This window comes from Chanos chanos, chromosome 7 (genome assembly GCF_902362185.1).
Source record: "Chanos chanos chromosome 7, fChaCha1.1, whole genome shotgun sequence".
Taxonomy (NCBI): domain Eukaryota; kingdom Metazoa; phylum Chordata; class Actinopteri; order Gonorynchiformes; family Chanidae; genus Chanos; species Chanos chanos.
Window position 1 is genome coordinate 20,940,287 of NC_044501.1, and position 12,222 is coordinate 20,952,508.

At 42.2% G+C, this 12,222-nt stretch overlaps 1 protein-coding gene across 1 annotated transcript in view; it reads left to right on the plus strand.

Annotated features, from left to right (window-relative positions):
* Positions 1-4,616, plus strand: part of robo1 (roundabout, axon guidance receptor, homolog 1 (Drosophila)) — a 152,015-nt gene extending 147,399 nt beyond the window's left edge. The window contains exons 29-30 of the mRNA XM_030779067.1: positions 3,823-4,083; positions 4,375-4,616. Of these exons, the coding sequence (XP_030634927.1) occupies positions 3,823-4,083; positions 4,375-4,616 (503 nt within the window). The remainder of the gene's footprint in view (positions 1-3,822; positions 4,084-4,374) is intronic.
* Positions 4,617-12,222: the final 7,606 nt, after the last annotated feature.

Sequence of the window (12,222 nt, forward strand, 5' to 3'; positions counted from 1 at the left end):
TCACCTCTATACACACACACTCAGTTCATTCTCCCTCAGACTCACCTCTATACATACACACTCACTTCATTCTCACTCAGACACACCTCTATACACACATGCTCAGTTCATTCTCACTCAGACTCACCTCAATACACACACACTCAGTTCATTCTCATTCAGACACACTTCTGTACATACACACTCACTCAGACTCACTCAGACTTTCCTCTATACACACACGCTCACTCAGACTCACTCAGACTCACCTCTGTACACACACTCACTCAGACTCACTCGCACTACCTTAACATGTGTGCACCTGTTTGTGTGTGTGAGTGTGTGTGCGTGTATGTGTGAACTCTTTTGCTCGGCTGTGTTTGTGTCACTCATCCTTGTGTGCTGACATGGCGATGTGAAGTGGAGCACACACAGACCATGACAGAGCTCACTCAGATCAGCACCTCCTCCCCCGACATACTCCCAGCCCCTCCCTCTGCTGCAATCTATCCTCTCCTCTCCTCTGGGAACCACCTCCTCCTCCCCGCTTCCCCCTTAAGAGTCATAGAGAAAGAGATTGACAGCTGTCTTTCTCTTTTTCTCCAACACTTTGGGTTAATCACATCTGATGTAACCTGATAACCAGCATGTTTCTATGTTTGTTGGCATCATAATTAGGTTCAACACACTCACACAGACACCAACCTTGATTTTAGACCAGTATTAATATATGCTTCTTTCTCTCTCTCTCTCTCTCTCTCTCTCTCTCTCTCTCTCTCTCTCTCTCTCTCTCTCTCTCTCTCTCTTTCTCTCTCTGTGTCATATAGATTATATATTCACTTAATATATGAAGTGAAACAGAGAGAGAGAGAGACACCTCTTGAGTGTAACAGTGCACAGAACACTCACAGATTGGCAGGTTTGCACTGTGACAGTTGAGTAGGTTTTCAGTGCAGTGGAAAGGAAAGGGAAGGACATGCCAAATGTAAATGTGTTGGCTGAGAGACAATGACTGTCTGTATTCTGCCAAAGTAAAATGATCCTTTGGGACCAGAGTTTTGAAATATTGCTCAGCCTGAGAGTGGCTTTAGCTTGTTAAATAAACAAGAACACATTCCTGCTTCTCCAGGCCCTCTCAGATTGGAATAATTACATTATAAGATTGCGTTTCCTGTGTTATACACATGAAAATAACACTCACTGAAGGTGTGTAATGTTATACATTGTACTGGTGTTTGCTAAGTGGAAAATTTGGTTTGGGTTACAATACACTGCAATATCAAACTGTAACCCAAATGGTTTGATATGAAATACATACAGTGGCAGCCCAGGTGCATAAATATGTCCACACACACACACACACACACGCTCCAGCCTGATTACCACTCCGGTCTCATAAGGCGATTGATGTCCCTTTGGGCTTAGCTCTGGAAGGCTAATCTGTTACTCTTCAGTGAGACCATGCAGGACTATGTTACACTACCTAACAGACACACTAGTCCCTGTGGCCCTCCTACCTTTTCCTCTATTCTTTTATGTAAACTGATAGCAATAAACGAAAGCAAAGACATTGGTCAACTTGCTCCTTAGCTTTATTTGGTTTTCCATCATATTACGTCCACCCGTCTGTGTGTGTAAGATCAAGGATGCAAAGAGACACAGTGGTGGAGATTATCAGAGCACAGTGTGAGGTTGAGACGCACCCTGTCCAGCCTTTTCCCCCTTCATAAATCTCCCTCATTTCCCAGTCAACCCCCCCCCCCCCCCCCCCCCCCACCCACACACACACTCACACACACACACTCACACACACACACACACACACACACACACACACACACACACACACACTTCTGTTAATACTCAGACAGTGGCATTGATCTGAGCTGCAACATGGCAGGAGGCCAGAGAGATGTTTAAAAAAAAAAAAAAAAAAAAGAAGGAAAAAAAAAACTGCCGATGTGCCCTCCACCCCCACCTCCATAATATCGACTGGCCCTTATTGTGCATTCACAGGATGTCCAGGTGGCGGGAAAAGCATGAAAGTATATTAAAGCTCTCTGCCAAAGCCAGCCCCCCCCCAACCCCCCAACCCCACCCTACCCCTTCCAGTGAAGACATCAGTGTGTCGCTCTGGCCTTGAACGCGTTAAAGAAAAATGTTAATGCAACATTGGGCCGTCTTTACAGAAAGGAGGCAAAGGCCTGTATTAAAGAAAAAATTCAGAGGAGAGAGAAGAAATGGGATTGTGGCGGTGCAGTGTTCTGCTTATTAACAACATAATCTCGTGTGGATTTTAAGATGTGGTATGGGCAAAGCCCTCTTTCCTCTGAGAAACTGATTAAAAGATAAAACGGTATCGATCGGTGGCTTTATACAGTGTCCCTCTCTTCTCTCCTGTGTCCTCTCTCTCTCTCTCTCTTTTCATTTTTGTGTTATTCCTGTGGATTTGTGGAGGTAGCGATGCCAGTGTGACCAGGAAGACTTACGATCTGATGAAAAACGTCTGAAAGAGAAGGCCATGGTGATTCATTAACAAGAGAGTCTGCTACTATCACATGTCCCTTACTGGCAGTTTCCTGGCCAGCTCTCTCTAACACAGTCCAAAAGCATAGAGAAGAGTCCATCCTCTGAGCAGCTGTGGAACTCTGAGCCAGAATGGCACAGCTGTGTTTCTGTCTCACCTTACAGGTGCTAGACAAACGAACAGCAGTGGCAAAATAACAGGGTCGTCTTTCACAGTGTAGCTTAACTGCCAAAATAAAGGAAACACTTGAGTAATTGAGGAATACAGTATTCACTGAAAGCAGGTGCTTCTACACCAGTGTGATTCCCAGGTTAATTAAGCAGTCGGCATCCCATGATGCTTAGGGTCATGGATAAAAACGCTGGGCCACTCTAGTCGCCTGATATTTAGGGTTAGCCAAACAAGGACACCTCCATGTCTGAAAGAAAGGGGATTGTGAGGAAGTGTTTGGTAGTAGTTTTAGTGATGAGGTCTGTTCAAATTGCAGATGTCTCAGGAGGAACAGTGGCTGAAGTGAGGTTGGCACTGAAGTCCGACAGAAAGATATTTACTTCAGCTCAGTTCAGCTGCGGTTGAAAGCTCTCGCTCTTTGGCCGTGAGGTCTGTGCATTGGTTTGGCACGCAAGGCAAAACAAATAAACAGATAGACAGCTTTAGATCAGCTGACAGCAAATATCACAGTGACGGTTAGCCGGTCTGTGTGTGCTTACGGTGCATTAACCTTTTATTAGCACCTGCACACGCATGGTTATGAGTAAAACGGCACAAAGAACACAGGCAGCAGTCTACTGAACGATTTCACATCAGATCCATCCTCCTGTTCTCAGCAAGCGGACACATATTCTCGACACATACACGCAAGACACACACCAAATGTGTTTTACTTGTATGGTATAAATATACTTAAACTTTGTATTGCTTAAGGAAAATGCCAGTAAATATAATGGCACTATAAATGGCCACGCCCATCCTGTGCTGAAGCATGGGTGCTCTACCAGACAGCAGTATCACCCTCCACAATCACAGGTGTTTACTCATGATATTCATGAGAACAATACACAAGGACAATTGTAGCCAACAGATCTCAGCCCAGCCAAGCAGCAAGGAGAGGATTTGGAGCAGTGCCTGAAAAAGCGTTTCATGAACCATACACAAAATATTGAAAGATGGAATTTCACACAGAAGAGTGAAATGGCAACCCTCCAGACACTTACAGAATCTATGACAAGGCGCGGTGACACTGCTGTAGTGATTGGTGGTTATTACCTGTACATGCTTTGGCCCACTTATTATTTTCTTTTCTTTTTTGTCCTCAGACTTGCCCCCACCGCCCATTCCCCCGCCGGCCGCGCTCAAGTCCCCCACACACCCATCTAAGGCCATGCCCCCCAGGGCAGGATCGGCAGAAGGCAGGGACAAGAGGACGGCCCCCACAGGCTACAGGTCCCGGGAGGGCTCGGACCACCGCACCAGCTCATCAGAGCGACGGGAGCACCAGGAGAAACAGAAGGCCCAGAGAGGGGCCAAAACCAACAAACAGGAGGGTAGCACCAGCGCAAAGGCCCGCCAGCATCCAGGTGTCAAATCATTTAACAGAACTACAACATTACTAATATACGATGCTGTTACATTCATATTATAACATTTTTACAACATTATTATCAAAGCCATTATATGTCATCAGCAATTTGAACAGAATGTAAATGTCAATAGAATGTAAATGTGCAATAACTACCTATAATACCCACAATATAGCACTCGTGACCCATTAATAGAAAGTCTATCAAGGTGTTGCATCTGTGAATGCCTTTGCTATGTCCCTGTTGTGTAAATGGTATCGTCAGATAACGGTCAGTCTCCCATCTCAGGTTCAGAGGATATTCTACCCTATAGCCGTCCCTCTTTTCCCACTATCCACAGTCCGCGGGCAGAGCGGGAGCCCAGCTCGTCCAGTTCTCTGTCATCCCGGGGCTCAGGGGGGCGCAGGAGAGGAGAGGGAGTGGCCGCAGTCGTCAGGAACCCCGCTGACCTCGGCCTAAACACCATAGGAGCCTTCCAGCCGGAGGAAGATGGAATGGAGGTACGCCTCCTTCAGGAGAACTTCCACTAAGACTGCTGAGTCCAGTTTGACTCCTCAGATACCTGAGAACCATTGTTATGATACCTTGAATTTTAGAACTTCTCAACTGTCATTTCAAAGGTGCACCACACTGTAGTTCCTATAATGGGGGTTATTACTAAAGTGATATGTTTTACTGTAACAGTGTCAGAAGCATAACAGGAGAAGGCTATTTGGTTAAAAAAGATTGTTTTTTGTTTCTCTTCAGATGGTGGAGAGCTGAAGATGAAGACAAGATGCTGTTAATGCGATTCTAGAAATGAACCATCTTCAACTCGTCAACAGATTTTCAATTTCATACATGCCATATTCGCTGATACTTACATACCTTTGTATTTTTATTTTATTTTAATTTTGTTTTTTCTTCACATCTGGAAAACTGACCAATCATCAAATTCTGTTGTTTGCTTTTTCTTTGACAGCTTCATTGTCCTGTGTTTATTTGAGAGAAACGTGTTGGAGAAAAACTAAAGAATTACATGGGGGAGGGTGCATTCAGAGAGACGTGATGGTAGTTAGTTTGTGTTCCATTCTGATGCAATACAGGGTGAAAGGTCGGCCCAAGATCTGACACGTGGTTTTGAGGTCCAGTCAGCCCTCTCAGTTGACTGGAACTGTAATCAGATTAGCTCCAAGCGGAGAAGGAGTGGACTGTCTTGTAAATAGACATGTAAACATACTTCATTTTCGCGTTTGTTATCCATTGTGGTACTTCTTTTTTTTTTCTTTTCAAACTGGTCTTCCATGTTTTTATTTGAATAATATTAAGTTTATTATGCCAGTAAATTAAACTGTTATATCATTTAACTGCCCCAAGAAAGTACCACTTTTGGGATTTTTTTTTTTGTAATGCACTGTTTTTGTTTTGTTTGTTGTTGTCAATGTTTGTTATTACTTGTTCTACTTTGGTTTTAAAAGCACAATCACTAGACTTTTATTTTGAAGCATTTTTTTATCAATTAACCTGTTTGTCTTTGTGAGTGCTAAGCAGTATGGGAAACGGCCTTGTGATTGCTGATGACAGAGACAAAGGTGATTAGTTGTTTACAACGAACGAACGATCGGAAATGTGACTCCCCACGCAAGCTTTAGGTCCATGCCAGATTCTCGACCAATCATGAAAGACAGCCTGCAAAATGATGCTGTCACATGACACGTTACATTTGAGGGGGGGGGGTGTCGTCTCACCCCTTGATTTCTCGTTTACGAACGTAATTTTCTAATTATGCACTTAAGACTTTGGTTAAAAGGTGGCTGGAGGATCTGGAGTGGACCTGATTGGACTGCTTGGGAGGTTTTGTTTTTTCCTGTTGTTTTTTTTTTTTTCCCTTACTTGTGAGGGAAGAGTGGGCTCTGTTTTTCAGACGTGACATTTCTAAGTTCATCCCACTCCAGAACGAGTGGCATTTGTTGTTTATTCATAGAACATCTGCAAACATTCGTTTCATAAAATTAAGGGAAAAAAAGAAGAAAATGAAAAAAAACAAACAAAAAAAAACAATAAAACAAAAATAAATAAACTTTAAACTCTTGTGTGTTTTTTTTCCCCTCTGAGGGTTCTAAACCTGAGGAAAATGATCTGACCATTACGGGAATGACCGTGTCATTTCTAGCATGTGCATTGGGAAGGATTACGGAGTATACAGTTGGGTAGCAGTGGGGCTCATGGCTTTGTCTCATTTTTTTCATTTCTGAAGGGGGGGTGGGGCACACATTCAGAAATGTTTATCTGATGTCAGTGTCGCCCAAACATACTCTTCATGATGCTCCCACCATACAGTATGTTCTCTGTCCATAATCAGTCATAAACTACCTTACATGTGGGCCACTCAAAACTGTTAATTTTCACTTTTTCTTAAGATAGAAAAGTCTATAGTTACTACCAAGACTTTTTTTCCCTTCCAAGCATAAACATGCGTTCTGATCTTCATCCTCCTCTTCTGCCTCACAGAGACAGCTGTGCCCTCCAACACAGTGATCTCTCCAGAAACACAGGGAACATTCCAGAACAACATATATAACAATAGTCGAATGGGTATTGTCAGTTGAATAATTGCAACAGGTCTGAGCAATTTGTCATAGTTATAGCTTATAAAATTAGTCTAACAGATGACATGGTTTTTATTGACATCCAGAACATCAGTGTAATGGAAAAGCATTGTGTCTAAAGAGGAAAGCTATACCGTCTGAGTTGTGTTTTTGATCTATAATCTGGTTTTTACCGGTGTGCCTCAAAGGGCATGCTCTGCTAGCAACACAAGTGTCTTAAAATCAGCTGCCAATGACAAATAAGGACCACAACAAAAACGAAAAATTGCCTGTGTGTTTCTCAATACGCATCAATATCCCTGATGGCTTCAAATTTATCCCACACAGTAAAATGAGACTGATGAAGGCATTAGTCTCATCAGGTTTAATACTGTCCAGTCGCGTTTTGTAAAGCCCAAAGAGATTACATCAGTTTAGCTAACCAGTTCACATAAAAAAAAAAAAGATTTAAAAAAAATGTAGATTTAAAATAACTTTAGACTTTAGTGACAGGGCACAAGCAGTAAAATGCAGCATGCAGGCCTTAAATCTGTAAATTAATTGGGAATAATTTTTTTCAGTAGTCAGTCCATCTGTATGGCTGGAACCTGGCTCCAGTTTCTTCAGCATTTCTGACAAGTTTGATCTTAGAGTCTTCGAATATGTGAGAAACAAAATTCCCATTTGATTCTGAAAACTGAGAAAATCCAGTACTACCTGACAGCCACTGTCAGGTTTGTTTAATGATGATCTTTAGGTAGAAAGTCATGGCCTAACCGTTTTAATGGAGGAAAGTCCTTTGCTGTGTGACTGTAGTGCTGTGTTTTAATGGACTTAAACATACATGGACTGAATTGTTACCTTGCAGTGGATCTAGTGCCTGTTGTCCAGTAAATTCAATTTTCAGATGGGAACTCGGCCAGCAGTATCATCCTGGACTGCAGGGTACGCTTTCCTATTCTAGAACATTCTTTGTAAATAATTTTCCTAATTCATTTGTGTTTAAATAGATTCCTTCAAATTGGTTCTTAAACATTCCGCTTATGGCATTTCCTTGACATCACGCGCTCCGTTTTGTTAGTCTTCAGACCGGAATTGGATGAAACAGCCCGACTGCACAGTCATCGGAGTGGAGAACGACCACTCTTTTCTACTCTAATTGGGCTGAAATCATATGTTTCCATTTTCATTAGTCTCCGAGCGCACTGCACTTCCTCAGATAAAGCTCACCTTTGGGAGCCCTTCAGGAATAGGCTTTAATGTGAAGGCTAACGTCCCTCTCTGCTGACTCCTCCAGACCTGCAGCAGAAATGTTTGTACAGGGTAATGAAGAGAAATGCTCACTTCAGCTACTGCTGTCTTTAAGAGGGACAGAGACTTCCTCTGGACCCCGAATGTATCTGAACTGGAGGTTAGTGGTCATTACCCAGACGGAACTATACAGTAAAATTTCCCCTATCAATCAATTTTCCTGAGAAAAAAAAAAGAGAGTGCAGAGAAAAAAAAATGCGTACTGCTGCAGGTCCTCAGCTAAGCACTTATTTCCACTCACACTTGCCTGGATGTTGCTAGAAGAAGCATCTACATATTTGGGATTTTCAGCAAAATTACATAGTCCAAATACACCAGAACTTGAGGAGAGGTTTAAATCTTCACTAACACAGTTTGGATGCGACCAGTTATGCATTCATTCTGATGAATAAATCCTGTATTTTTATTCTACTGAAAAGACTTGTATCTTTTGGAAATGGCAAAATAGTGTTAGTCTGTTTCAATCCTTAATGAGTTCATGTGTATGACATTGAAGACTTTGAGGTAACACGTGATAACTGTATTGTGCTCACATGGTATTTTCTGTTAAACGATAGAATGCCCCTTTGTCCCCCAAAACAGCTACTTCAATTTTTTTTTTATTGTTTAATTCATCCATAGTATAATGCATAAAAAAGAATGTTTCAAAAAGGTAAAATCTGGAAGCTGAAGAAAATAGCTCTGTGGCATATCAAAGGGAATCACTCATATATGTAAATTAGCTTTGAGTCCAGTGTCCTTGTTTCATGTCCAAAGCAACGGTACATGTGCTTCATCACTGTCCAGCCACCACCGCACTTCCTACATAAGGCGTCTTGATTTTGAATCTTGGTCTCTTCCCAGTCTCCCCCAGGTGCTCCCTAATCAGCACCTCTCTAAACAGGAACAAATTCGGAACAGGACATCGTCATCCCCTCTCCATGCCTTCACATTCATCATTTTAATGAGTGGAGAGTTTGTGTGTGTGTGTGTGTGTGTGTGTGTGTGTCCTGAGATGAGCTGAAGGTGATTAAAAAATACGAGTCACACATAAAGACTGCCCAGTCCGCTTTCTAGAATACATCTGTTTATGCAGATGAGACCAGTTAGCCGTACATTACACAGTCTAACTGGGTAAAGCATGCTGATGCGGCTGTGACTTTAACCCAGCCAAACCAGCAGTTCTGCTCTCCAAGTTTATGCGCGCGAATAAATAATCTGTTTGATTACAGGATTGTGGACAACATATTGTAAACACATTATCAGGACGGGTGTTATAAAATAATTATGTCTTACTCAGAGCCTAGATAATTAGTACTAAATAACAGTACTCTCTGATGAAATTATTATCTTTTTCTTCTCCCTACATACAAATGTTCTCCTTGTTATTAAAACTTCAATGGGTAGTGACAGCGGTCCCATGGGAAAACGTGGGAGGAAAAAAAAAAAAAAGAGTTTCGCCTAATTGTCTTTGTGGAAATTCCTGTCTTTTTCCGTTCCAAACTGGTTAATTAACCTTAAACACAAACAGGGAGGTAATTAAGAAAGCAGCTGTATGTCGTTGAAGTGGACTCATCTGTCTGTCACTACCGTCTCAAAGGAACCCGGCACAGGTGCCGGCTTCGCGTGTCTCCTCTTTCTCCTGATTGATTGCATCTCATAGAAGAAACTCTTTTTTTTATCAATATTTTTTATCAAGTGATAAAAGCATCATAGTGTCTCTTTTGACACTGGTTTCATAGTTCAAAGAATAAGATGGATCCAGAGTCAGATCATCTGTTTTAAAAATATCTGAATTAAGATGATATCACATTTGTGATATATGCTCTATGCATGCTACACTGTGTCTTATCCATCATTTTCTTTCTTTCATTCATTCATTTGCTTTCTTCTTTGGTTGTTTTATTTGCTCTCTTTGATCACGTTCTCTTGTCGTTGGACGTGGCCCAAACAGCTCTATTTTAATAACTTTGAAGTCATGTTGGTTACAAAGGCGTTCAATCGTAACCAGCGCCAGTCAATTCGGCCGCTGTTATTTACTGTCAGGAGGGTCTGCACAATTACCCCAGCAGACTACGACTCCTCCCCCCGCACAACTCCCTTAATAATCTGCCGCCTCCCACCATCTCGCTGCAGTGCTGTATCTGTAGTCTGACGTAACCACCCACACTCCCTGCCAGTGACTTACACAGCCGTTTTTCATCATTTTAATCATTATTTTTCATCTATTACATTATAAAAGTCCATCTCCTTGCCCTGATGTTGATCAGAGAAGATAATAAGTCAAGTTTACGGAGCGATTTCTCTTCCAGGAGAAATTGGCAATGGTACGAGACAAACTGTCGAGGATAGACGGTAAAGTTTGTCACGACTCTCATTAATCTCCCTTGCCTTTGATTGGTTTTTCAGCAGAAACTGCTGCCAAAGTCATCAAAGTTATTTTATTTATTTATTCATTTATAACCACTAAGATGAGCAACTTCTTTTATCTAAAAATTAAATCACAACATTAGCAAAAATATGGGTAAACACACTCACACGCACACACACACACACACACACGCTTGCGCAAAAAAGAAGACAGATTTACCACGACTAATTACATGTGTTGTACCAGTCCATCATTCAATAGCTGAGCAAAAAGAATTCTCTCTCTTCCTCATCAAGCCCTTTAAAAATACAGATCACTCAGTTTTGATTTACCACTGATTGAAAAGACCAAGTTTGAAATATGCTATTTCTTTCAATGCCAAATTATGACATAAAAAAGGGAATAATTTCAAAGAAGAGCTGTCATTGAGGTTTTCTGAGAGAATGTGACATGTTCTTCATGAGAATTTTCAGCCTTGTAACATTCACTATTCACCGGAAAGTGAAAAGAAGTCACTCATTCCAAACAACCAATCAACCTTTTAGAATCTGCTTTTATACAAACCCTGTAGTGAAACGCTTTTAACGAGACCTTGAAACCGGCAATTACGCAAGGTGAAATGCAACGGTGACAGACAAGGCCGAAGAGAGGTTTGAGACTGCCTGGAAAAACATAATGGAAGTAAATGAGAGTGTTTTCTTAGTCGAATGACCTGCACTACAGGCATGGTCTTGAATGGAAGGGTTTTGGGCTGTGCATTGACAGATGACAGGTCAGGATATGGGTGAATGAGCCGCAGAGAAGTGTCAGTGCAATAAAACACACACACACACACACACACACACACACAGCCTCCAATCCTCTCAAAGTCAATACTGACAACTGACAAAAGACCAGAAATGTAGAAAAAGCACATCACAGCTCCAGTCTGCTCTCAGACAGTTTCTTTTCCAGATCTTGTTAGTTCTGTGCCTGAACACACCAATATTTATCTCCTTGGTGGACTTCATAGCTGACTTGACAGGCACAGTGTTAGTTTTGACTGATGTCAGCCTAAATACAGGTGTTAGCTGTGGCTCTTACAAACACCTCCAGCACTTCACAATGACAGAAGCAGCACGTGCAGCTGTTATGCTATTGTTAACTTCATTAGTTAAAGCAGGCTCATATAGAAGACAGATTAGTAGGTCAGGCTAGCCTGTTCACTGAGATCCTGTCGAATGCTTGCTTTATCGATCAGCTTCCTCTACACACACTCGCCCACTCCGCCACTCCTTCATTAGAATAATGAGCCTGGCAGATTTTCACCGAAAAGGTTAATACGATATTGAAATGTCAAAAGATTAATAATATTGTTTTTTCGCGCGGCTTCTCGTTGAAGGAGGGTGACAAATCCTTCGCCCTTTTTGCTCACGGTCTCTTGGTCTCTTGCCTTCCTTGGCTGCCGTCAGCGGCGGGGACGCACAGTAGGAAACGAGGGAGTGACGATACGAGAAAGGATGAGCAGCCGTATCCCTGCATTGGCGTCAGGAGATAAATTGCATGAATCTGTCTTCATTAGGACAGACATGAGAGTGGATTGTAGGGAAGTCTAGTGTCTCTTTGCATACACACTTTGGTTCACAGGCACCTGCCAAGCATGTCTGCCTGGGTTTGATTCACTAGTGTGGAGTAGAGGAAGGACCATGAGGCTGATGTCCATGATGTCACTGTTACTAAAGCACCTGAGAGTGTGTGTGTCTGTGTGTGTGTGTGTGTACGAATGTGAGAGAGAGAGAGAGAGAGAGAGAGAGAGAGAGAGTGTGTGTGCGTGTGTGTGCGTGCGTGTATGTGCATGTGTGTGTGTGAGTGATAGAGAGAGAGAGAGAAGCCAGATCATCTCTGCTCTCTGGTGAGAATGTGCATTAA